The sequence below is a fragment of the Triticum urartu genome, chromosome 2 (assembly GCF_003073215.2).
Source record: "Triticum urartu cultivar G1812 chromosome 2, Tu2.1, whole genome shotgun sequence".
Taxonomy (NCBI): domain Eukaryota; kingdom Viridiplantae; phylum Streptophyta; class Magnoliopsida; order Poales; family Poaceae; genus Triticum; species Triticum urartu.
The window spans coordinates 517,163,986-517,187,532 of NC_053023.1; the positions used below are offsets into that span (position 1 = coordinate 517,163,986).

A 23,547-nucleotide genomic window follows, 5' to 3' on the forward strand; every position below is an offset into this window, starting at 1 on the left:
GGATAACCCAACTAAAGAAACCAAACCATTGATGATTCACAATTAATAAACCAACAAAACCAGCCTAAACTAGAGCAAGGGCACCACACATGACAACAAAGTAGGAAAACATTTTCAGTGCATAAGACTACAGTCGACAACAACACTATACCAACACGGCCACGACAACGACAACATTGATTAAAGCCCAAAGAACACATGAAGAAGGCATGATATCACCGAGCAACGAGGCGACAAACCCACCATCGCCGGGCTGGCTGCCACCAAGGCCATAAAAGAAGGACCGTGGGGTGCATAGACACAAATCGGAGCAGGAGGCACACAAGCAAGTCCACCACGACCAACAAAGACGACATCAACCACGATCAAGTACCAGAAACAGGGGAGGAGCGAGGGAAAAGCTGTCGGAGACTCGGAGTAACACCGGAGTATTTTTCTTTGATTATTTTCAATATTCAAACTACACAAGACCAACATCTGATACCAAACATTTGATAACTTCAATTGGATGATATTGGCGATGATGTCTGTTTGGTGATCCGCCCGAGATGCCAAGCTTTGTAGCCTCGCACGCGCTCGCCAACAAACTGCCTCACTCGATTGTAAAAAAAATGATTTTTAAAGACAAAAAAAACTGACTCACTCGTCACTACCCTACCGTCCTACGTGGCACCTGGGCGCAAGGCGACGCCGTCCTCTCCTGCCGCGCGCGTCCGCGATCACACCACCGCAAAAACCCAAACCTCTTCGCCGGTGCGTCCCACTCCCACGCTACCATCCATGCAGCCGTCCGCCCGCGCGCGCGCTGCCCGCACCACCCGCTGGCGGCCACCACGCCGCCACTCTCGCGTGAAGGCTCCGTCCGCTTCCTCCTAGTCCCACTCTCTCCCCGTGCTAGTAGTATATAGCATCCGCCCTCCGGCCCCTCCCAATCTTAGAACACCACCCCCCTGTGCCTCCGCATTTCGCTTGCGTGGGTTTAAGCAGGAGACGGGGCGGGGTCAGTCGGGCAGTTAGGTTGGATCCGATCCGGCTGCGGCGGCGGCGACGAGATGGCGTCGCCGGCATTCGCAGTTTCCGCGGCGGGCCTCGCCCGGCCGTCGGCTCCTCGATCCGGCGGGCCAGAGCGGAGGGGGCGCGGGGTGGAGCTGCAGTCGCCATCGCTGCTCTTCGGCCGCAACAAGGGCACCCGTTCACCCCGTAATTATTGGCGCTACCTTCCTCACTCCCATTCTCGTTTATTCGTAGCGGGCTGCGGTTCAGCGACCTTACGTTCCCTCCTGGTGTGGTGATGTCTGTAGGTGCCGTCGGCGTCGGAGGTTCTGGATGGCGCGTGGTCATGCGCGCGGGTGGGCCGTCCGGGGAGGTGATGATCCCTGACGGCGGTAGTGGCGGAACACCGCCTTCCATCCACGGTCCCGTTCAGTTCGACTCTGATGATCTGAAGGTAGTTTTTATTTTCTTTTTTTGCATCGATCTGAAGGTAGTTGACATATTACCCTGAGTAAACTAGTATTGCCACCGTATTTTTATGGTTCACTTGAAATGCCTGTTTACTTGCTACGGCTTTCACTTTCATTGAGACGTCAGACGAAATTCACTGAATTCCTATAATTTGGTAGACACCGAAATATGTGCTACCTTTTAGGTCAAAATATTCTGGTAGTTTCAGTTGTATACAAGAATTCAAATGCCTTTTTTTAAAAATAAAAAAATTCAACTAATTGGTTGAGTTTCAAGTGAAGCGTTTTGGTCCTTTGGCTGAGATGTAAACTAAAATCACTGAAATTCACTGAATTTCAGTAGTAGTTGAAACTTTAATACTCCCTCCGTTCGGAATTACTTGTCGCAGAAATGGATGTATCTAGACGTAGTTCTAGATACATCCATTTCTGCGACAAGTAATTCCGAACGGAGGGAGTAGAACTGAAATACAAAATCTGCTATCCGGCGAAATTATATACTAAAGATTTGCTTATTTCACACGTAGGTCGCAGTACATCCTCTTTCTAATTTGTTGGGGAATGGGTATTATTATCTTGCTAGTACCTGCCTGCATGACAATTGAAATCTAAGACAAAACACCATATGCGAAGCCTACACGGTAGGTTGGTTTACAACTATGTGTGCCACAGTTCGTCTGAACTTTTTGTCCTTCACATCGTGTTAGGTTCCATTCATCGATGATGAAACAAGCCTACAGGATGGAGGTGAAGATACTATTTGGTCTTCAGAGACAAATCAGGTTACTGAAGAAATTGATGCTGAAGGCACGAGCAGAATGGACAAAGAATCATCTACGGGAGAGAAATTACGCATTCTGCCACCACCGGGAAATGGACAGCAAATATACGAGATTGACCCAACGCTCCGAGACTTTAAGTACCATCTTGAGTATCGGTATGCTTCGCTTCTATTGTGTGCACTTTAAACTTTAAATACAATTTACAGTCTTTGATAAGATGTGAATGGCTGCTTGCTGTGACACAAAACTCTTGAAGTTCGTAGTCGCTCTTGTGTGTTCATGGCTCTGAGGTGACATGGTAACCGAACAAAAATAGGAAAGTGGCAAGAACTGCAATGTGAGCTACCGATAAGCACCCATTGTAATTGGGTACACTGATTAATATATGTCTTGATGGGTTCTATGTTTTTTCAGTATCTATGCCAATTGAACAACAATGCCACTTCATTTCCCCTGTGTTGCTTTTGTAAGGATGAAACCCATATGTCCAGATCAAACTGTACTAGCAGTCTCACTGTGCCTTAATGGATCAAAAACAGATACAGCCTATATAGGAGAATACGTTCAGACATTGATGAACACGAAGGAGGCATGGATGTATTTTCCCGCGGTTACGAGAAGTTTGGATTTGTGCGCAGGTGAAATTTCTTGACTAGATAAGTATGTATCTACCTTTTTTCTGTATCGTATCTACATTCCTCTTCCCATGCAGCGCTGAAGGTATCACTTACCGAGAATGGGCTCCTGGAGCAGATGTATGTTCTTCTGACTGTCTGATCGTTTACCTAAGTATACTAGTTCTATCTTTCAACTGCTTGTGAATAATTAGTGCTCATCTGCTATCCTAAGGTTGGGGATTTTGCACTTCCCAGATGAACAGCATATTAAGTTGCACAACTAGCTTTATTAAGAACTAACTCTTGCTTCCAATTGCAGTCTGCAGCATTAGTTGGCGACTTCAACAATTGGGATCCAAATGCAGACCATATGAGCAAAGTATGCATGTAGTTTCACAAATATATAATTTTTTCTTTGTAAATTTGTTTCTTAAGATCTGCTTACTATTTAAATGTGGTTGAATATACACCTTATATGTATTCCGGAGTTGAGCTGTGAATATAGTTGGAAGTGTTTAGGAGTATTAAAGTCACTAGACTCTATTCTTTCACTTGCCTGTTGCACGAGCCCATTAATTACTAGATATCAATGTTGATGATGCTTTTGTTGTATAACGTCAAATTGACAACATGCATGTTACCCTTTTATATAAGTAATGCTGCACAAATATTTTTGATGATTTAGACATGATTTAATGATTTTGGTTATTGCAAGACACTGAGCGGTTTTACATAGTAATGGTATTGGAGTAGGCTGACTGGATAACCCGTGAACTGTAGCTCCATGTGGTTGATATGGATTTACAAATGCTCATATTCAATTTAATTGTTTTCAGAATGACTTGGGTATTTGGGAGATTTTTCTGCCAAACAATGCAGACGGTTCGCCACCAATTCCTCACGGCTCACGGGTGAAGGTTGTTTTCTTCTCCTCGCCAACCGTGTTAGGCTCAGGAACATGTTCTGTATTACTCAGAAGCTCTTTTGAACATCTAGGTGCGAATGGGTACTCCATCTGGGACAAAGGATTCAATTCCTGCTTGGATCAAGTACTCCGTGCAGACTCCAGGAGATATACCATACAATGGAATATATTATGATCCTCCCGAAGAGGTATTTTACTTCGTCTTCTGTGCTTTTAGATTTCAGATATTTTTAATTGGAAAGAAAATTATGATTTGTTTTTCTCACGAAGCTTCCCAAGTGTTATTTCAAGTTGTTCTACTTCTTATTTGTTGTTGGCATCTTAGTTTTCTATTCACTAACCAGTTATGAAATTCTTACATGCATGTGCAGGAGAAGTATGTATTCAAGCATCCTCAACCTAAACGACCAAAATCATTGCGGATATATGAAACACATGTTGGCATGAGTAGCCCGGTATTTCATCTTTACCCTGTATTCCATAAATGAAGTTAGCTATATGCAATTCAAGTTAATTTACAGGTTGTTACAATGGTATTTTTGTGTTGTTGGCCTTCTTTCGTTTTATAAGTAAAAAACTTATCATAAATTTATGTGTTATGCCACTTGGTTAATACAATCTGAAAAATGTAACTGTGGACAATCTAGAACTAGATAATACAAATCTGAAAAAACATTCTGGAATAGTGTCATTTCAGTCAAATAGGATGTTTTGAATGCTCGAGAGAAGTACTAGATTGTGTAGCATCAAAAGCTGGTGTCCATTTGTTCGAACGTTTTACTTGATGTAACTGTGAATGTTACATCTTTTGCTATTAAAGTTCATTTTTTCACTATATTACATGTTTCATCAACAACTTAATTAACCTCATTCCTTACAAACATTTGTATTTACATTTGTTCCTATATAAATGGTTATTTTATATATCAACTTATGAATCCTGAACGTTATAATTAAGACCGATGGTATATCAACGATTGAGATAATTTGGCATATGCGGATGAATTTTGTGGCTTGTTATGCTCTTGTTTTAATAATATAATAAATAGATTATGCTTGTTGGTAGCCTTTTTACATTAACACATGGGCAATTACTTGTTTCTTTGTGCAACCAGGAACCAAAGATCAACACATATGCAAACTTTCGGGATGAGGTGCTTCCAAGAATTAAAAGACTTGGGTACAATGCAGTGCAAATAATGGCAATCCAAGAGCACTCATACTATGGAAGCTTTGGGTAGTTCTCTGGGTCGATTTCTGATTCTTTTAGTTATTTTTTGTCCATGGAACATATTTCAACTTTAGCAACTATACTATTATATTAACTTTTCAGCTATTCTCTTCCTTTTTCTTACTAGTAAAGTATGTGTGTGCAATGCACGTATTAGGTAGGATATTAGTGGCACGTTATATTAGGTAAAATATATTTATGGCACATTGATATTTGCTAAGATATTAATTGCTTTCTTCGCGGGAATGGTAAAATATTAATTACATGACAGATTTCATGGGATAGCGTTGAGTCTAAACATGTTTATAACCAATGATAGTGATAGGTAATTAGAGCGTTAAACATGTTTGGTGCTCAACATTGGAGCGATTTGAACTGCTAGATTACATGATTTGACGGTTGAGATGGTTTGGATCTGCCCCTTTGGGTCTTTTTATATTGGTATAGATGTGAGAGACTGCTGCTTCTTGCTACTTCCTGTGTTCTCATTCTGAGTAGATATCTTATGAGTGGACAACTCTATGTCGACATTCTGGAAGTATCACTGGTTGATTTGGTCTAAAATAACATACTGCACAGATAGCCACATAACAGTGCGATTACACACATAATGACCATGTTTGCATAGAGTGGCGGTAGTATGTTCCTCACCATACTAGCATAATGATTTGTTATATAGGAGTATATCATATTAACTTCTTTTCCAATGACATGGAAGCTGTAACAACTTTCAAATCATATTTGTCTTTTAAGTGCTGCTTTTTTTCCTGTTTGACAATTAATACAATACCACTTTTATGTGTTTTTACTTCTATTGCAGGTACCATGTTACCAATTTCTTTGCACCAAGTAGCCGTTTTGGGTCCCCAGAAGATTTAAAATCTTTGATTGATAGAGCTCACGAGCTTGGCTTGGTTGTCCTCATGGATGTTGTTCACAGGTACTTAATGTAATTTGCCGTTGGCGTGTTAGGTTCACATTAATCTTAATTCTTTATTTCAGTTCCTATGGCCTCTCTCCTAGATTGGAACAGTAAAAGCATCATCCAGTTTGTATAAATTGCTAAAAGAACATTTTACATGTTAAGTATTTTCAATTACTATGAAATATAGAAAATTACATACTTATTGATTTTACGACAGAAGTACTGATCTCACAAATCGAACAATTGGTTGATCACATATCATTTCATACTACAATACAAAAAAATGAATAGAGAACGAGTTAATATTAGCCTTGGTAAAATCAGCAGCTTGTTTGGAAATAAAGTATAGTGATGCCAGTGCAAAGAACAAGGCATCAAGTTGGTTTCAGCTCCCACGGTCGGTGCTAGCTGTCGAGGGTAATTTGCAGGTAGTCGCCCATAGATTTGTGTGGGAGTGGAAAATAACCACGGGTTGTCCGAGGAACACGGGACACACGTCTTACCCACAGGTTTGGGCTCCCCTTGATGCGGGTAATAGCTTTACTCCTTATATGAAATTATCTCAAGATAGATTTCAATTTGGGGTTACCCTTAGGAACTCAACAAGTTAAGGATCAACTCGATGAGTTCTATATGACCGATCTTGACGAGATATCTTGATCAAGCTAAGTAGAAAAATCCAGGCCTTGAGACGTTGAACATGTCCTTCATTTTGGGCTGGATGCCATTGGGCATAAGGTGTTGTCCTTCCTTCATGTGCTTCTTGCAGCGTATGACATAAACTCCTCTAAGTTGGTAGATGCACGGTTCCCTTTGAGGAAATCAGGGGTAGTGCATCTAGGGAAGTTGGTCACCCAGGCATGGATCGTCCAGTCCACGCGCACACGGGCAAACACGGTGAAACCACTTCTCCTCGACACTAGCTAACTAGACATTCAAGCAAACTAAGAATATAACTTATCTCTAAATGAATTGGACAGCCTCCTTGTGCCTACACCTACATAGTACAATGCCAGCTTTGGACCGAACTCTTGTGTTCATGCATGTGCAAATCAGATAGGTTCTAACCATGATTCTAAATAGCGCGATATAGCTCCACTATAGCATGCTATAGCGTTTAGAAGATCCCGCGCTAAGGGACCTTAGTCCAAATACATGATCAAACATTGTACATAGTGCGCTATAGCGTTTAGAAGAGGTCCGCCGCTAAGAGGCATAACTCGCTATTTAAAACTATGGTTGTAACTTTTAATCTATTTTATGTCTTGGTTCAAAGCCCCTTTTTGTTCTGTAGCTTTACCTTTGGGCTGAGATCACCCTTAACCCATTGGTAATCCTGGTTGATTTACTCCATCCTTTCTTGCGTAGCTTTACTTTTGGTTTTCTGTTTCTCACAGTCACGCGTCAAATAATACCTTGGATGGGTTGAATGGTTTTGATGGCACGGATACACATTACTTTCATGGCGGTTCACGGGGCCATCATTGGATGTGGGATTCCCGTGTGTTCAACTACGGGAATAAGGAAGTATGGGACTATAGAACTTCTATTGCCATCTGTCATGTATTTATCCAATAATTAATCTTCCAACTGATATTCCAACATTGTTATCTTTATACAGGTTATAAGGTTTCTACTTTCCAATGCAAGATGGTGGCTAGAGGAGTATAAGTTTGATGGTTTCCGATTCGACGGCGCGACCTCCATGATGTATACCCACCATGGATTACAAGTAATTCATTGCTTGATTGTCCTTGTTCTATCTTGACTACCTGGGCAACTTTGATAAGATTACACCTAGCTAATATTTCCTTTTATGTTATAGTATCAATTTTTATCTGAGCTTGGAACCTAATTTACTTCTTTTTTTTCTAAATTATTGCACTCTATTTTAGGTAACCTTTACAGGGAGCTACCATGAATACTTTGGCTTTGCCACTGATGTAGATGCGGTCGTTTACTTGATGCTGGTGAATGATCTAATTCATGGGTTTTATCCCGAAGCGGTAACTATCGGTGAAGATGTAAGTGTTTCTGTAGTCATCTTTCAATATGAACTTGTTAGAACTATTTGTGGTCATCTTTTTTGTAGTTTAGGCTATTCTGTCCATTCTTACAGGAGGTGCATACAGAAGTTGCTTTAGATTTTGAAATGCAGTGCACATTGTGCCATTACTTTGAAGTAGCTATATCGAGTTGAGACTTGAGAGCCATGGGGAATCAAGTTCCTGACGTGGCATTGCATTAGATAGTGTCAAGTTTCTGAAGTGGAGACAAAAGAAAGAACGCACCCCCCTGCCCAGAACTGTGCTGCAGCGGTTTGTGGCAGCTTGGGCATCGGCAGTGGCCCGAGTCTGCGGTGGCGGCGTGTCTGGCGTCCGGAGGTGCAGCGATTGTGCGGTTGTGTGGCTCAGGCTCGGAGGGCGTGCGGGCTGCCAGGTCCGGCCAGATCTGGCCTCGAGTGGCTTCGTGCGGGACGGTGGCTGTTGCGGGCCCGTGGGCCGAGGTTCGGGTGTGGCTGCTGCTTGCCCGGACCGGGTGGTGCGTGAGGATGCCGGGGCAGCGTCCTCGGGTCGTCGAAGTGGGCGCTTCTCCGGTAGCTTCAGGGGGTGATTCGTCGCAGCGGGTGGTGCACTGGGGGTCGGGATGGAGGCGCTCGGCTGATTGTGGCGCCATGGTGGTAGTGGTTGTTGGCGGTGGCGAGGTGACTGGTGCACACGGCTAGGGTTTCGGCGGATGGACGGACTTGATGCAATGTCTTAGGGCATGGTGAACTTCAGGTAAATACGTAGCACCAACCTGCCGCTGGTGTCCTAAGACGTCGCTATCCTCATTGAAGGCGTTGTGTGGAGCCCCTTTACCTCCCTGCGCATTTGTATCTCGAGCTCTCTGGTGAAAACACAAGCTTTGGATTTGGCCGGAGTGGGCGATGGGCCGGTGGCGGCGTAACCGTCGCTCCCCCCTTGGGGATGTTGTCTTGGAGGTCCAGATTTCTGTTAGGCGTCAGTGGTTGGTGTGGTCCTGAAGGTTCGTCATCGGTTTGACAGAAACACAGCCTCGGGGTTGGTGTGGAAGCAAGAGAGGCAGCTCCGGAGAGTGCATTTGTGTTGCATATGGTGCTGAGTCTGGTCGCTTGGGTAGCAGAGTCGTCGGTTCGTTGGGTACATGACCTCAGGGCTGGTGTGGTAGCAGGAGCGGCGGCTCGGGAGAACGCCCTTTATGTTATAGGGTATCGATTTTGGTCACTTGAGTTACAGAGTGGTCGACTCGTCTCGACAGGTACGTGGCCTTGGGACCGATGTGTGTGTATGTTTGTGTGTTGTTGAGGTTTGTACGCCAGGGCGGCGGCTCCAGGTCGTGTTGTATGGTGTCTGACTCGAGTCGTTAGGGTGACTGAGTCGCCGGCTCATTTGGGGTGCAGCCTTGGGGCTGGTGTGTGTGTGTGACAACCGTTTTTGAGCTAGTTTTTCTTGTTAACCGGTCAATTCTATCCTATATGAAAGGGCAGAGCTTTCGTCGGTTACTCGAAAAAAAATTCTTGCCGTGGAAAACTATTTTCTATTCATTTCATGTAGTGACAACTTTTCTTTTTCTTGAGTGAGACTCCTAACTTTTCATGAAAGTCAGATGAAAATCAACAACTTCTATAAATAAATAGAACTTCCCAGAAATAAGCAACGAATTGTTGGATATATCAGCAATTTTTCAACATGTGAGTGCCTGCATAAAACATGCATATCTCTTAACATAGTGAGTACTACAAACTGACGAACCAAGCACAAGTGGGATGAATGGATCATACCCTCCCGTAGCAAAACTTAGGGGTTAGGGCCGTGGCAACAACAACATTGGCATTGGTGGCCTTCTTCAAGGCACCATTGTTCCCGCCCATGGATTTGGTTGGGAAAGTCAAGAAAGTAGTCGAAGTCATGGATGCAAAAGGACGGAAGGGAGCCATCACGGAGACACGCTCCCCAATAACCTTATTGATATATCCAACATTTGTTAGGGGCACAGCCTCGGTGCATGGTTCTGTTGCGTGGCACAGAGAAAATGCACACGTGTATCACTCCTCTTCTCATGCTCCAATGGGTCCTGGAAGAGAGTTTCTTATATACTGGTCCAAACTCTCCTCCACTCCTGGGGTTGGACTAAATTTCCAACCATTTCATGAAACCACTAATGGGTCTTCGAGATTATGCAAGAGTTATTAATTATATAATATGGTCTAAGATTCATCTAACGTTCAACAATAATAACTTAATTGTTCAACTGAGGTGTTGGTTTTTCATTTGAATTCTCAGGTTAGTGGAATGCCTACATTTGCCCTTCCTGTTCAAGTTGGTGGGGTTGGTTTTGACTATCGCTTACATATGGCTGTTGCCGACAAATGGATTGAACTTCTCAAGTAAGTGTTTCATAATTGGTATGTATATGTTAATATTTTATTGGACAGAAGATCTGACTGTACAGTGTATGTTAATGCAATTAAAATGTTCCTTTGTGTAACACTATTGCACATATGGACTTTCACATGAATGTCCAAAAACATGTATCGTTATTTTGTAGTTTATGCAGTATATAATAACAAAAGTAGAATACACATACTAACTTTAGGAATTCTTATAATGATATTACACTTCTTTAATATGCTATATCCTTACTTGCATCTCTCATCATTTCTATTGTCTCATTGTTTCAAGTTTCTGTTTTGGAACTGTAAAAGTTTGGTTTTGTGTTCTGGTTATTGATGTGAAGTATCTTGTATCTGAAACATGAATTGCAACATTTTATTCTAAACAGAGGAAATGATGAAGCTTGGGAGATGGGTAATATTGTGCACACACTAACAAATAGAAGGTGGTTGGAAAAGTGTGTTACTTATGCCGAAAGTCACGATCAAGCACTGGTTGGAGACAAGACTATTGCATTCTGGTTGATGGACAAGGTAACCACATTATTTGTCCAGACTTTACCTACTACCATTTATGTTGTTTCGTCAATTTCCTTACATCTATGCTTTTTTAAGAATACTTATCTCTCTTGATTTTCCTCCACCACAAAAATGCAAGCTATATTTTTTTCTCAAAAAGTATGCAAAGTTTGTGCCTATGCATTTATAGAATGAAAGTATTTACCAGCCTAAGAATAGGCGACAACCGACCACTCAAGAGAAGTCCACAATCAAACGGTTGTTAGACACGTTACCGAACTACTGTTAGCCTAAATGCCAACCACACAAACGCACTGGGTTGCCCCTGCTCTGGATAGAATCAATGGCCCCTACACTGCCAGTCTCACCTCGGAACCGCCAACCACCCTGGCCGCCTGAATGGTGAACCATCACACATTGCCATATCCTATATCTATTGAAACTTACATCCGCAACCGTACTCGATCGTGCCCCCAAGATGCCACATCACGGGATTGGCACATGGCTGATGCAAGTAGGAACCGCTGGAAGAGCGAAGGCTTGTGTTCATACCAATTGAAGGAAACCTCGAAGAACAAAGTTATCGGAAAGGTATCAACATCAACCGTGCTAATTGGTATTCCTTGACAATGCCCCCAAGGTGGAAACGGTGTTAGGAAGGCGTCACCATCATCATCAGTGACAGTGGGAATATCAAGTGCCCCTAACATTTAAGTGTTCCAGTGTCTAGAAAAAACAATTTTAAATGTTTCAAAAAAAAATTCTTTTTTTGTGAATGTTCATAAAACATGTGTTTGCAACCCCTAAAAAGTACAAATGCAAACTCGAAATACCTATAGGACAACACAAAAGACAAATCTAGATGTGAACATTGTCATTTTTGTTTTTGATTCTATTCATGATGAATTTGTCTTTTTCCTCTAAGTATTTTGACTTCAATTTTTTAGGGGCCATAGACACATCTTATGAACTTTCACAACTTTTTTTCTAGAATCGTTTGAAACATTTAAAAATGATTCTCTAGACTGGGGAATGAGAGTGCCTAAGTGTTGGGAGCACTATATATCCTCCCAGCATCTACATTGTCGGGGATGGTTTTCGTCCGAAGCCGCATGACCACCTCTCACGCCATGGTTGCAGCCCCACAAAGGCTCCTTCACAAAATCGTATCACCACCCACAATCACACTAGCTCGACAGCCTGATTGCCATGCCATTCCCACCAACAAAGACTACCATGCACTTCACATCAGGACCAACATAGACTGACTGCAACGAGCCGGAACATGGTCTAGGAGCCTATGTATTTGGAAACCTATACCTGCAGTGAGGTCCGGATGTACGACAACACCTCTAGAGCACACATCATCAACCCTGGGTAAAGCATGACAAATGATGCCAGGTACATTCATCTATACATGTCGCAAGATGACGCTGGATGGGAACTAAGAGCATCTCGAATAACTTGTAGAATGTTAGTTTGTTACAAAACATAGTAACCTCATCAGCCAATAAGCTAACCTACAAATACTCCAATGGAGGGTATTTAGCTTGTTGAATAGGAGGTGAGAGGATATATAAGATTGCTCCTAGGTATCGCTAAGTGATGTAGGGCAAGCCCTATGGTTTGTCCCAATCTTCACAATTTGTAGGTGGTAAAGGGGAAATTCAGAAAGAACACATAGATCTAAAGTGGAAACACTCAAATAATGTTCTCATCACACATGTCCTCTCAAGGCATCCAAGTTAATATACACATATAGATTCACACACAACAAAGGTAAGGGTAAAAAGGATAGAGTTCCCAAATCTCCAATAGGTGGGGCCTTGCAAGATGCTCTTCTCCAAACCCTAATAGGGTGGAGGTCTTATGATCTCTAGGATGATATACAAGGAGCAAGCTCTCTCAAGTTCTAGTTTAATGCTTTGCTAACCCTAATTTGAATACATGGTACAATTTATATAGCTTAGGGATGAAGGGGGTAGGTAGGAGAGTGATACATGTCCACTTGACCCGATTTGCATGCAAGCATGGGATGGAAAGTCCGGGTTGCAAGCCTAACAGTCTGGCCATTGTAACTCTGTCCAAATCAGGGCTTCCGCAGACGTTGCTCGAAGGGCTCACTCCAGGAGCCGGATAGTCTAGGCTCCAAGCTGGATAGTCGGCTTCACCAATTTAGCTTTTGTTGCCTAGCGCGTGGTAGCTGGACTAAAGGTCGGACGGTGATCCAGAGGAGGTTTACATGCGGTTGTTGGATTACAGTAGCCCATCTCCTTTGCCGTGCGCTTCCGCCTCCGCTTCCACGCTTCCTTCGCAGATGGTGGTAGGCATACTCTTGTGCTTGCCTTGGTGAATTCGCTCTCATGTTCAATATGGGTGAAAGTGTCTCTCAACTCATCACCATACGCCGACATGTTTGAAGGGTAAGTCCCATGCTCAACCATCCCGTCACTGTCGCAAGGTGTCTTCGAAGATGGAGCGGTCACCCTTGCTTGTAGTTGGTGGTCTACGTGATGTAGTCGTCGGAGCGTTGGAGCTTGAAGGAGTATCACTTGTTTGTAGCTCTAGGAAGAGACATGTTGCTTGATGTAGTATTGTGTCCATTGTTGGTGTAGATTCTTGAAGGGAACATTTCTTGTAGGCGTCATGCGTTGTTTTCTTGATGTCATGGTCGTTCCTCTTCATGATGCACTTGGAGTGTGTGGAAGCGCTCTTCTTGTAGGTGGCATTCTTCTTGTTGATGGCGTTCACGGTCAACGGTGTGGCCTTGGAACCCATCGTCGCGAAGGTGTGTAGCTTGATGTTGCTCTTGGACTTCGAGGTGTCGATGCTGGTGTGATCTTGATGACTCACGGTGGTTCAACATGTTTTGAAAGAGAGTTGTGCGTCAATCTTGGTGTCCCAACAGTCCATCTCGGCGTCGAAGTTTTTGGTGTAGGCATAGACCGGTGGTGATGTGCCCTTCCCTATTCATATTGACACTTGAGCAAAGTGTGAGTGGAGAAGAGAAAGATCAATACCAAAGTTACCTCTTTCCTATGTTGGTGAAGGATCAAGCAATCTCACACTATGGAATACTAAGAGATTACAATTGGTAAACCTTGTTCAAGCTCACCTACACACAAAAGGCTTATCGAGTAGCTTGGTAGGGCTTAGTTGCACGATATCATGCAATAGTGGATCAAGATGTTGAAAATGTTGAGTAAGATCAAAAAATGCAGATGTGGTACAAGTGGATCAATGAGTAGAGATAGAGCAAATGGATACACACACGCAAAGATAAATGGTGCTTGTGCAACCAAGGAATGAGCATACAATTTTTTTCCTAGGAATGACTAAGCTCGTGTTGCACAAGCAATAGGAGAGACGCTAGCTTGATTGCTCTCGTGGGCTAGATTTGTGCTTGTGCACCAACCTATAGGAACAAGCGTATTGTTTTCCTATCCAGGTATCCTTGTCACAAATATCTTTTGATGCTCACTCTTTTTGCTTATAAGCTTGCTTTATATATTTTTATTTCACTCTTTTTTTTGCTATCTCTTTCTTTACCACTTTCCTTGAGCCTGGATCAAATATGAAAAACAAGTATCCAAGATATGTACAGAGTGACTATGGTACACGAGATGAGGCAATGTATCACTACGACGCACAAGTTAACGAGGCCCGACAATTCTCAGATAACTAGTCTCTATAGGTTTAAGGTATTCGCAAAGATTGGTCGGGCTATCAAGTGCAATGGCAAGGGAAGACATTGTGTGACGGAATCATTCGTCAACACAATACCTTTGTCGAGGTCAGAGGCAACCGGCCTTGCTTTTGCTTATGGTGTCAAAGGATGGAGTGGTTGGTGTCGTTGATGAAATTGTTGCAGCGGAGTCAAAGGTTGTTGTAGATGGTGAAGCAGTCCCTATAGCAGCCAAATCACCTTAGGTAACGAGAACCAAAGCGGAAGAATAACTGCAAATCAAAAAGGGGCGAAAGAGGAACAAATTTCAGCATATTCAGGGGAGGTCGGATAGTCCAAGTTGGTGGCCGGATGGGCGTTGGCAGTCCGGGCAGTTTGGGTAGGTCAACTTCAGTTGTTCTTCGGTGGAAATTGGATCTCGAAATTGGGAGGGAGAATTTTTTTGGGTGGAAATGGAAGAAATTGGCTAAAGCAACGCAAAGGGAGGCCAGATCTATGAGCAACACATCAAATCCATGGACGAAAAGCAACAAAATCTCACAAGAACCACAAATTGTAAGAAATTGGGTGGAGCTATTTTTGGTGGGGATTTTCAAATTAGGTAAGAACAAAACAAAATTAGGGTAGAAGGATGAGGAGGAGGGGCTCTAAATCGTGCAAGCTCATGATACCAAATGATGTAGGGCAAGCCCTATGGTTTGTCCCAATCTTCATAATTTGGAGGCGGCAAAGGGGAAAATCACAAAGGGTAGAGTAAAAAGGTACGGTTCTTCCCAAATTCTAAGAGAGATGTTCTTACTTTGGATGTTCTTCTCCATACCCTAGGAGGGTGGAGGCCGTGATGATCCTATGGAGAGTCCTTCTCCCTTAGGAGGCCTTGTTCCTCTAGGAGATACAAGGAGCAAAGCTCTCCCAAGTTCTAGTTTAATGCTTTGCTAACCCTAATGTGAGTCCATGGTACGATTTATATAGTTAGGGACGAAGGAGGTAAGTAGAAGAGGGATACATGGCACTTAGCCTGCTTTGCACGTAGACACGGGCTGGACAGTCCGGGTTAGTGGCCAGATAGTCCAGGGTCATGCTGGACAGTCTGGCCGTTGTAGCTGATTCAGATAAGAGCTTCCACATGCGCCGCTCGAAGGGCTCGCTCCAGGAGCTAGTCTGGGTTCCAAGCCGGACAGTCTGGGTTCCAAGCCGGACAGTCCGGCTTCGCCAATTTAGCTTCCGTTGCCTTGCGCGTCGTAGCTGGACGAAGGGTTGGACGGTGATCCAAAGGAGGTTTTTGTCTGGTTGTTGGATTCTAGCAGCCCATCTCCTTCGTCGTGTGCTTCCGCCTCTACTTCCATGCTTCCTTCGCAGATGGTGTAGGCGTACTCTTGTGCTTACACTCCTCCTTGACCGACGTGAAGCTCGGCTCAAACCTATGCACACATGAAGGAGGGTCAAGTAGCACACCATCCGTGAGAGAACCAAGTAGGCACACATAAAGGATATAATTCACCTTTGTATATGTCTTGTGTGTGTCCCTTGGCGAGCCAACACCATGGTGATGACCCTAGGGTGCTCCGCACCACAAAGATTATTGATTCATCCATATACAACATTGCTTTCTATTCTCAATATTTGCTACATCATAAAATCTTATATGGCAATATTTATTGACAACTATCTCACCGCTACTAGTGATGCCCTAGGACATGCGCCATTTAATGTTCTACACCATGCTGGTTACCACGTCAGGCCACACGCCAAACCTTTGCCTCCGGCTGACCACGGGTGCACAGTCGTCCAAATCAGTCATCGCACACTAAGCACGCCTTTTGGAAAACTCCCCAACCCCTTGCGTCTCACTGACAGCAAACTCCATCCCCCTCGCACACCGACCGGAGGAGGGCAGGCCCCGATATCCATGCGGCTGTCAAGGGACAATGCCGCTTGGGCACTGCCGGCCTTTGCGCATGCCAGACAAACCGATGAGAATGCTGCATCGCCATGCTGGGGAACATCTTCACTCGTGGCCACCATCACCTCCAGCATGGGCTGGATCTCCTGTCACGCTTGGAACCGAGGGAGACATGAGGCCAGCAAGGAGAGAGGGATGCGGCGGTGGTAGGGGGGAGAACGGTGGCAGAGCTAGATTATTGGTTTAGCTAGACAAGTGCCCCTGCTTTCTCTCATATCAGTTGTATGCATCTGCGATCATTTTATCCCGCATTTCTTAAAATCTTTTGCACCTGAGAATGATTGACACCAGTATTTTTGTCTGATAGAATGATATTCATAACTAAGCCTTTGACAACTGGGATTTCCTTGTTTGAAGACTTCATTGATTTATCTGATTTAATTGTTCATAGGAAAGTACATGTGGAAGCACACCATCATAAATTTTGACTAAAGAATGACAGGAGACCTCATGTTTTACTGATGCAGGATATGTATGATTTCATGGCTCTGAACGGACCTTCGACACCTAATATTGATCGTGGAATAGCACTGCATAAAATGATTAGACTTATCACAATGGGTTTAGGAGGAGAGGGTTATCTTAACTTTATGGGAAATGAGTTCGGGCATCCTGGTGAGTTTTTTTAAATAGAGTTTAAATATTTTGTTGCATGTTGTTTGAATCTTGACCAGACATTTCACTTGAATCTTGAGATGGTAGTTCTAATGTCTGAGGAAGGCATTAATTCTAAGGTTTTGTTTCAAACTTTTATTTTGTAGAATGGATAGACTTTCCAAGAGGCCCACAAGTACTTCCAACTGGTAAGTTCATCCCAGGAAACAACAACAGTTACGACAAATGCCGTCGAAGATTTGACCTGGTAAATTTTCTTTCGAGTGTTAACTAACAACAGTAATTTTTCTACCTCCATAGAGTCAATTTAGTTTTGGTTAAAAAGGTGAGTCAATTTAGAGCTTCTTTTACCTCTTCTCTAGTGCTTTATTAAACAAGGTACCATATATGATGTTCATCTTGGTTCTCTGCTCTTATTCTCATTAGCATTTGGGTAGTAGTATCACTATTATATTTTTGAGGAAACACAAAAGCTTTACATCTCTCAATGTATTGATTGAAGAAGTAATATGTCGAAGTTTAGCCATATTTTTGACTGAGTCATCGATAAGAAAATCTCCCTTGCTTTACTTGTCAGGGTGATGCAGAATTTCTTAGGTATCATGGTATGCAGCAGTTTGATCAGGCGATGCAGCATCTTGAGGAAAAATATGGCGTATGTACTATTTACATCATTTTCTTTTCCTGTAGGTTGAGTCGCCATCATTTCGCGTCTTTCCCACTAAAAACATCATATTAGGAGTTGGTCTTTCATTCTTTCTGTATGTCATTCTATTCATATTCATTTAAACTGTCACATTAGGAGGAGTTTGGTATGATGGTACAAGGGACATGCACTAAATCTGATGAACTAATCCACATAAGAAAATGCAGCATTTTGTATTCATGTACTCTCGTTTTGTATTAATCATTTTAATATGTTGTCCGTCTTAATTATTTAGCTTAAAAAATAGCAAAATCATACTGGTGTTTCTAAGGTGTCCTCCCTCCTTAGGGGCCTGGTGCTTGTATTCTTTTCCCTACATTATTAAAATAAGGAAGAGTACACGGCCTTTCTTTTAAAAGATAACCTTAACAGAACAGTTACCTTCATATATGCTGGATAGAACAATTAAATTAGTACAGAAGGCAGTGGGGGATAATACTATAATCTTCCTTTGTTTCTTTATTAAGGATCAGTCGTCCATGTTTTCCTTTCTATTATCTCCATACTTCAACAATGTCAGGAGAAAGCTGCACATTTTCTCCTCCTTTGAAAACATTTGATTTGTCTTCACTTGTGAGTGCTAAACTCAGATTTGAAATTGGGGTAGTGTATTTACAGTACCTCTACTACTGCTTTCTTGCCTTCAAATTATATCTGGTAACGTAGGCAGATCCTAGTAAGTTCATTATGTGGCACCTATGAATATTCGCTGATGAAACAGGCCATGTAATTGCAGTTTATGACATCAGACCACCAGTACGTATCTCGGAAACATGAGGAAGATAAGGTGATCGTGTTTGAAAAAGGGGACTTGGTATTTGTGTTCAACTTCCACTGGAGTAATAGCTATTTCGACTACCGGGTTGGCTGTTTAAAGCCTGGGAAGTACAAGGTATTCAGCTATTGCCATTCCCCATGTTAAGTTTGTTAGTTTTCTTTGCTGTACACTTGTACTATACACATTATCTCATGCTCATCCTTGAATACGCTGATAGGTGTGGGGGGTCTTGGTAGTCTGACTAGGTTCTGTTTCGGTCTTGTTTTTAGAAAAAACCTTTATCGGGTTGCTTTTGTAGTACGAGCAAACATAGTAAGCAAAATCCAAATGCTTTATACCTGTTGGAATTAATATCTCTCTCACAAATATTTCAAGTTTAATCACAATCTCAGTTAACAATTCACCGCCTATGTTGGATACTGTTGAAGTGTTTCATCTGTTCGGATTTTTGGTTGCATTGGCTAGTGCATGAAACTCAACATGGTATTAGGGCCTAAGGTCTTGAGTTCAAGTCATGGCTCTCGAAATTTATTCAAAAATTGCTGTTGCCCCCCTCTGTGTAGCCATACCTTTGAGTCTATTCACGTGTTGACTTCTCGCGTCACACGTGAGAGGAGGTGTTGAAATGTATATGTGGATTGCCTAGCCCTTTTTATCAGTTCGGACTTTTGGTTGCATTGGCTAGTGCACGAAGCTTAACAAATAGTTTTATTTCATCTTTACTTGTAAATGACTTGACTATTATATGATGAATAAAGTTCTTTACCCTTAAAAAAAGAATACCACCTATGTTGGGTTGTTCTATGCCTAATCTTTTGATCCTCCCATTGTTCAGCCTGCTTTTTTTTCGAGCAACCAGTAGGAGCTCTGCCTTTTCATTAAGAAGAATAAGAATTGGCCCGTTAATAAGGAAAATTGTCTCAAAACCGATACATCGTGAATGTATCGGTTTTCTAAGTCACCGCTCGTGAGGCCATGCACCTGACGAGTCGCCGGCTCCGCCACCCAAGCAACCGAAGCCGACGCCCTACAACCAGATCCGAAGCCGCCGCTTCGACATCCATGACAGCCCTGAGACCGTGCACCAGATGAGTCGATGACAGAAGTCACTCAAGCAACCAGAGCCGACACCCTACAACACCATGACGGTTTTCTAAGTCGCCACTCCGACTTACAAAAGAAAGAACAAACATACACGCCGACCCCGAGGCCGCGCACCAGGCGAGGGGCTGTGAACCCAAGCAACTGGAGCCGACATCCTGCAACCATCTCCAAAGCTGCTGCTCTAACCTCGACACTGGCCCTGAGGCCACACACCAGGCTGGCCAACGGCACTACCACCCAAGTGACCAATGCCTGACACCCTTCCTTGACGTCAAGATCTGGAGCCACCACTTCGACTTCCATGCCAGCCCCGAGGCCGTGCACCACACTAGCCGATGGTTCGACCATGACGTCCACTATGCACACCGCAATGTCACGCGGTGCATGCTTGTCTGGCTAGGCCATGGCCTCCTAAGGCGATGCCTCCAAGGAGGAAGTGATGAGGATGCCACCATCACCCACTCCAGGAGCTCGAACTTTCGTCTGGAGGAACCAACGGCAGTGAACGCAAGAGATGAGCCAAAGCACCCACGATGATGCCTCCAGGGAGGGGGCGGCGCCCACGGTCGCCATCGTCTTCGACACCAACCAAAGTGCAGTTGGGCTTTCGCCCGAGGCTCCACCACTCCCGCATCGGCCACCATCCGAACCACACGCCCGTGTGTGACGAGCCACTGTAGACGCTGCCGCCAACCATGCCCGCAACCACCACCCACCTCCGCACGTAGCACCCACCATAGCACCTCATGCAATGGCAGGCACCACCGCGCCAACGTCCACAGCCTAGGGCCGCCGCCCCATCCTCCTTGCGCCTGCACCTGCCGATCACTCCCTGGCCAGATCCCCTGCAGCTCGACACCCAGGACCCCGGATTCGGCACCACCAGGAGCACACCACACGCCACCCGACGGCCCAAGCTGCCGCCTCCCCGGACCGAAGTTGTGCGAGCCAGCGCGCCTCCCAGAACGACACCTAGCCAGGTTCGCTGATGAAGGGAACCGCCCCGCGCGCGCTGCGACCAAGAACCCAGCTAGGCCTGCGATGACCTCGGCACCTCCAGCACCCTGCAAGCGCGCAACCCACACTAGCGTGCGCGATGACAGCCGCCGCCCGGCCGACCACAGTTACGCAGCAACACCGCATGTCCACCGTGAGTCCGCCCGGTGCCACGTTCAGAGTAGGGCCCGCTGCCACCACGGAGATCTGAGCGGCAGCGGCGGAGGAAGGGAGGTGCTGGCGGGGGAGCCTGGCAGCGGTGCTAGATTTTCCCATGAGTCGCCCAAGTGGAGCGACGCGGGGGTCGAGAGTGCAAAGTTTTTATTCCGAGTGTATTGTTCAGCCTATTCATGTTTTGGAATTTACTCAAAATTCCTCGAATTAGTTCTGATTCTAAAGCAGGCACAGATATACCTTCTTGTGTTGGGTGTGCTGAAATTGTATTCTTTCTACCAGGTTGTCTTAGACTCAGACGCCGGACTCTTTGGTGGATTTGGTAGGATCCATCACACTGCAGAGCACTTCACTTCTGTAAGCCTTTTCCTCAGATGTGGTTTGCTTCTACGTAGTATACTACGAGTACTTGTGTAATCTCATTCCTGGTAAACCTGAAGTAACATATGCTTCACATGTAACTTGCAGGACTGCCAACATGACAACAGGCCCCATTCGTTCTCAGTGTACACTCCTAGCAGAACCTGTGTTGTCTATGCTCCAATGAACTAAACAGCAAAGTGCAGCATACGCATGCACGCTGTTGTTGCTAGCACTAGCAAGAAAAAATCGTATGGTCAATACAACCAGGTGCAAGGTTTAATAAGGGTTTTTGCTTCAACGAGTCCTGGATAGACAAGACAACATGATGATGTGCTCTGTGCTCCCAAATTCCCAGGGCGTTGCGAGGAAAACATGCTCATCTGTGTTATCATTTTATGGATCAGCGAGGAAACCTCCCCCAAATACCCATGCCTCCTTAAACTTTTGTGGTCGTAAACCATGGCTACTATCCTCTAAATTGGCAGTTTAGCATAGAGGTTTTACTTTTGTAAATTTTTTTGACAGTTAATAGACTCTATTCCTCAAATAATTGACATGTCTTTTACAAGAAGATGAGAAATAAAATCAGGGATTGAAGAATCCCAAAAGCTAGATGATCTAGAGCTAAAAGATCTTTTTGCTGAGGGCAACTCCAACCGGCCAACCCACACGTACAAAAGATTTATCATTTTTATTTTGTCTGCCGCCTATAGATGCGCCCAACGCAGACCGACGCATTTCACACTTGGGGCGTATTTTGGAATTAAAAAAAAAAGAGCCCACCAAAGTCAGTCTTACATTAATTAAAACTAGAAAACATTAAAATAAACAGCCATCCAACAATGATAGATCTAGGCGGCGGCGTCCTCCTCGGTCAGGTCGATGAAGACCGGTGTCAGCATCCATGGCAACGTCTACTGGAAGGCTGCCAACCCAGCCGCCTGCTGTTGCATATCTTGTGCCGCTACCTCTTGCTGCGCCTTGACCTCCAACGTGTGCTGCTCAGCCTACTCATCGGATGCGCCTAGCCACACGGGCATGCACGACACCTACATCGGTGTCGTGCTCGTCCACAACCAAGATTGGCCCTCTAGCTCTCACAGCTCCTCCACATGTGTGGGCATGGTTGTTGCCGGTGGAGACGTGTTCGCCTCTACCCTGGCCGCCGATTCGGCTAGCGTCTATGAATGGCTAGGGCACTTGGTGAGCTCCTTGCGCTCGGACTCCTCGAGGTCCGCAATGTAGGCCTCCTCGGCCGTCTAATCCTCCTCCATCTTCGGGGGTGGTGGTGGAGTGGCGAGTGCAAAAGTGGCTCGCCACCTTCAAGACCCCGGAGCTCACCGCGCGCATGTGTGACGCGGTGGCGGTCCAGTATAGCCGGAGGTTGGCCAAGCTCGACTTCCCGAGGAGGCCGACCACACATAACTCCTCACCTCGCCCATGTAAATTGTGTCCCTTGAGGAGGAGAAGGCGCACTGCTGGGCGAGACCAATGATCAGTTGTACATGGCAAAGTTTGCCAAGGCCAACTCGGCATGGTGGCGGAGCTTTCATTCTACACTACTAGGGGAAAGCCTAGCAGTAGCGCCGGTTTTTGGCCTATCAGTAGCGCGGGTAGGCGCGCTACTGATAAGGCGCTATAGCTAATGCTTAGCAGTAGCGCCTACAGGCACTCGCTACTGCTATATCTACTTAGTAGTAGCGCTTGCCTAGTCAAGCGCTACTGCTAATTACTAGTAGCGCTTTCAAAAACAATCGCTACTACTATCATTCCCTATTCCATTTCTCTTGAATTTTAGGCCGTATTCATATACCTGTATACAATTTTTCATACAGTAGCAATTTAGAGATTGTTTTTATATCATAATGAGTTATTAAATCACTAGGTGAAAGAACCTTGGATTAGTTTCAAGTGCATGGATCCAAAGTAACCAATGGTCACTTTGGATCCATCCATTTGAAACTAATCGGCGGTTCTTTCACCCAATGACATAATAACTTATCATCATCATCATCATAATATCATTAACAACTTATCATAATAATACATCATTGTCACATAACTCCTCATAATCATCATTTTCGTCCAATGTCATATAACAACTTCGTCACTAGTTATAATAACAACTCCTCATCATCATCATCATCATCATCATCATAGTAATCATAATCACTACTCCTACTCAGCATCACCATCAAGTCTAAGACATTGTAGTCATATATAAGCTAACCTACTCCTCTCTCCTAGCTAAAATACCATAAAACAGATAAACCGGTCCTTCACCATA

The 23,547-nt window shown here is 44.3% G+C and overlaps 1 protein-coding gene across 1 annotated transcript; it reads left to right on the plus strand.

Annotated features, from left to right (window-relative positions):
• Positions 1–934: 934 nt before the first annotated feature.
• On the plus strand, positions 935–21,853 carry LOC125538390 (1,4-alpha-glucan-branching enzyme 2, chloroplastic/amyloplastic-like). The gene is made up of 22 exons (XM_048701645.1): positions 935–1,200; positions 1,302–1,447; positions 2,171–2,400; positions 2,785–2,883; positions 2,958–3,000; positions 3,182–3,241; positions 3,699–3,779; positions 3,859–3,975; positions 4,159–4,242; positions 4,903–5,024; positions 5,839–5,958; positions 7,341–7,470; positions 7,565–7,675; positions 7,839–7,967; positions 10,248–10,351; positions 10,747–10,891; positions 16,992–17,139; positions 17,286–17,386; positions 17,717–17,794; positions 18,582–18,737; positions 21,180–21,254; positions 21,366–21,853. The coding sequence occupies exons 1-22, from the start codon at positions 1,053–1,055 to the stop codon at positions 21,447–21,449; spliced, it is 2,511 nt and encodes an 836-aa protein (XP_048557602.1). The 5' UTR covers positions 935–1,052; the 3' UTR covers positions 21,450–21,853.
• Positions 21,854–23,547: the final 1,694 nt, after the last annotated feature.

What these genes read in the sequence shown, in the direction of transcription:
- LOC125538390 (XM_048701645.1), top strand. Translation starts at nt 1,053, where the DNA reads ATGGCGTCGCCGGCATTCGCAGTTTCCGCGGCGGGCCTCGCCCGGCCG. An exon ending in AAGTTTGGATTTGTGCGCAG is followed by an intron (nt 2,884 to 2,957) that starts GTGAAATTTCTT and finishes CTTCCCATGCAG; the next exon opens with CGCTGAAGGTATCACTTACC. An exon ending in CTCACGGCTCACGGGTGAAG is followed by an intron (nt 3,780 to 3,858) that starts GTTGTTTTCTTC and finishes TTGAACATCTAG; the next exon opens with GTGCGAATGGGTACTCCATC.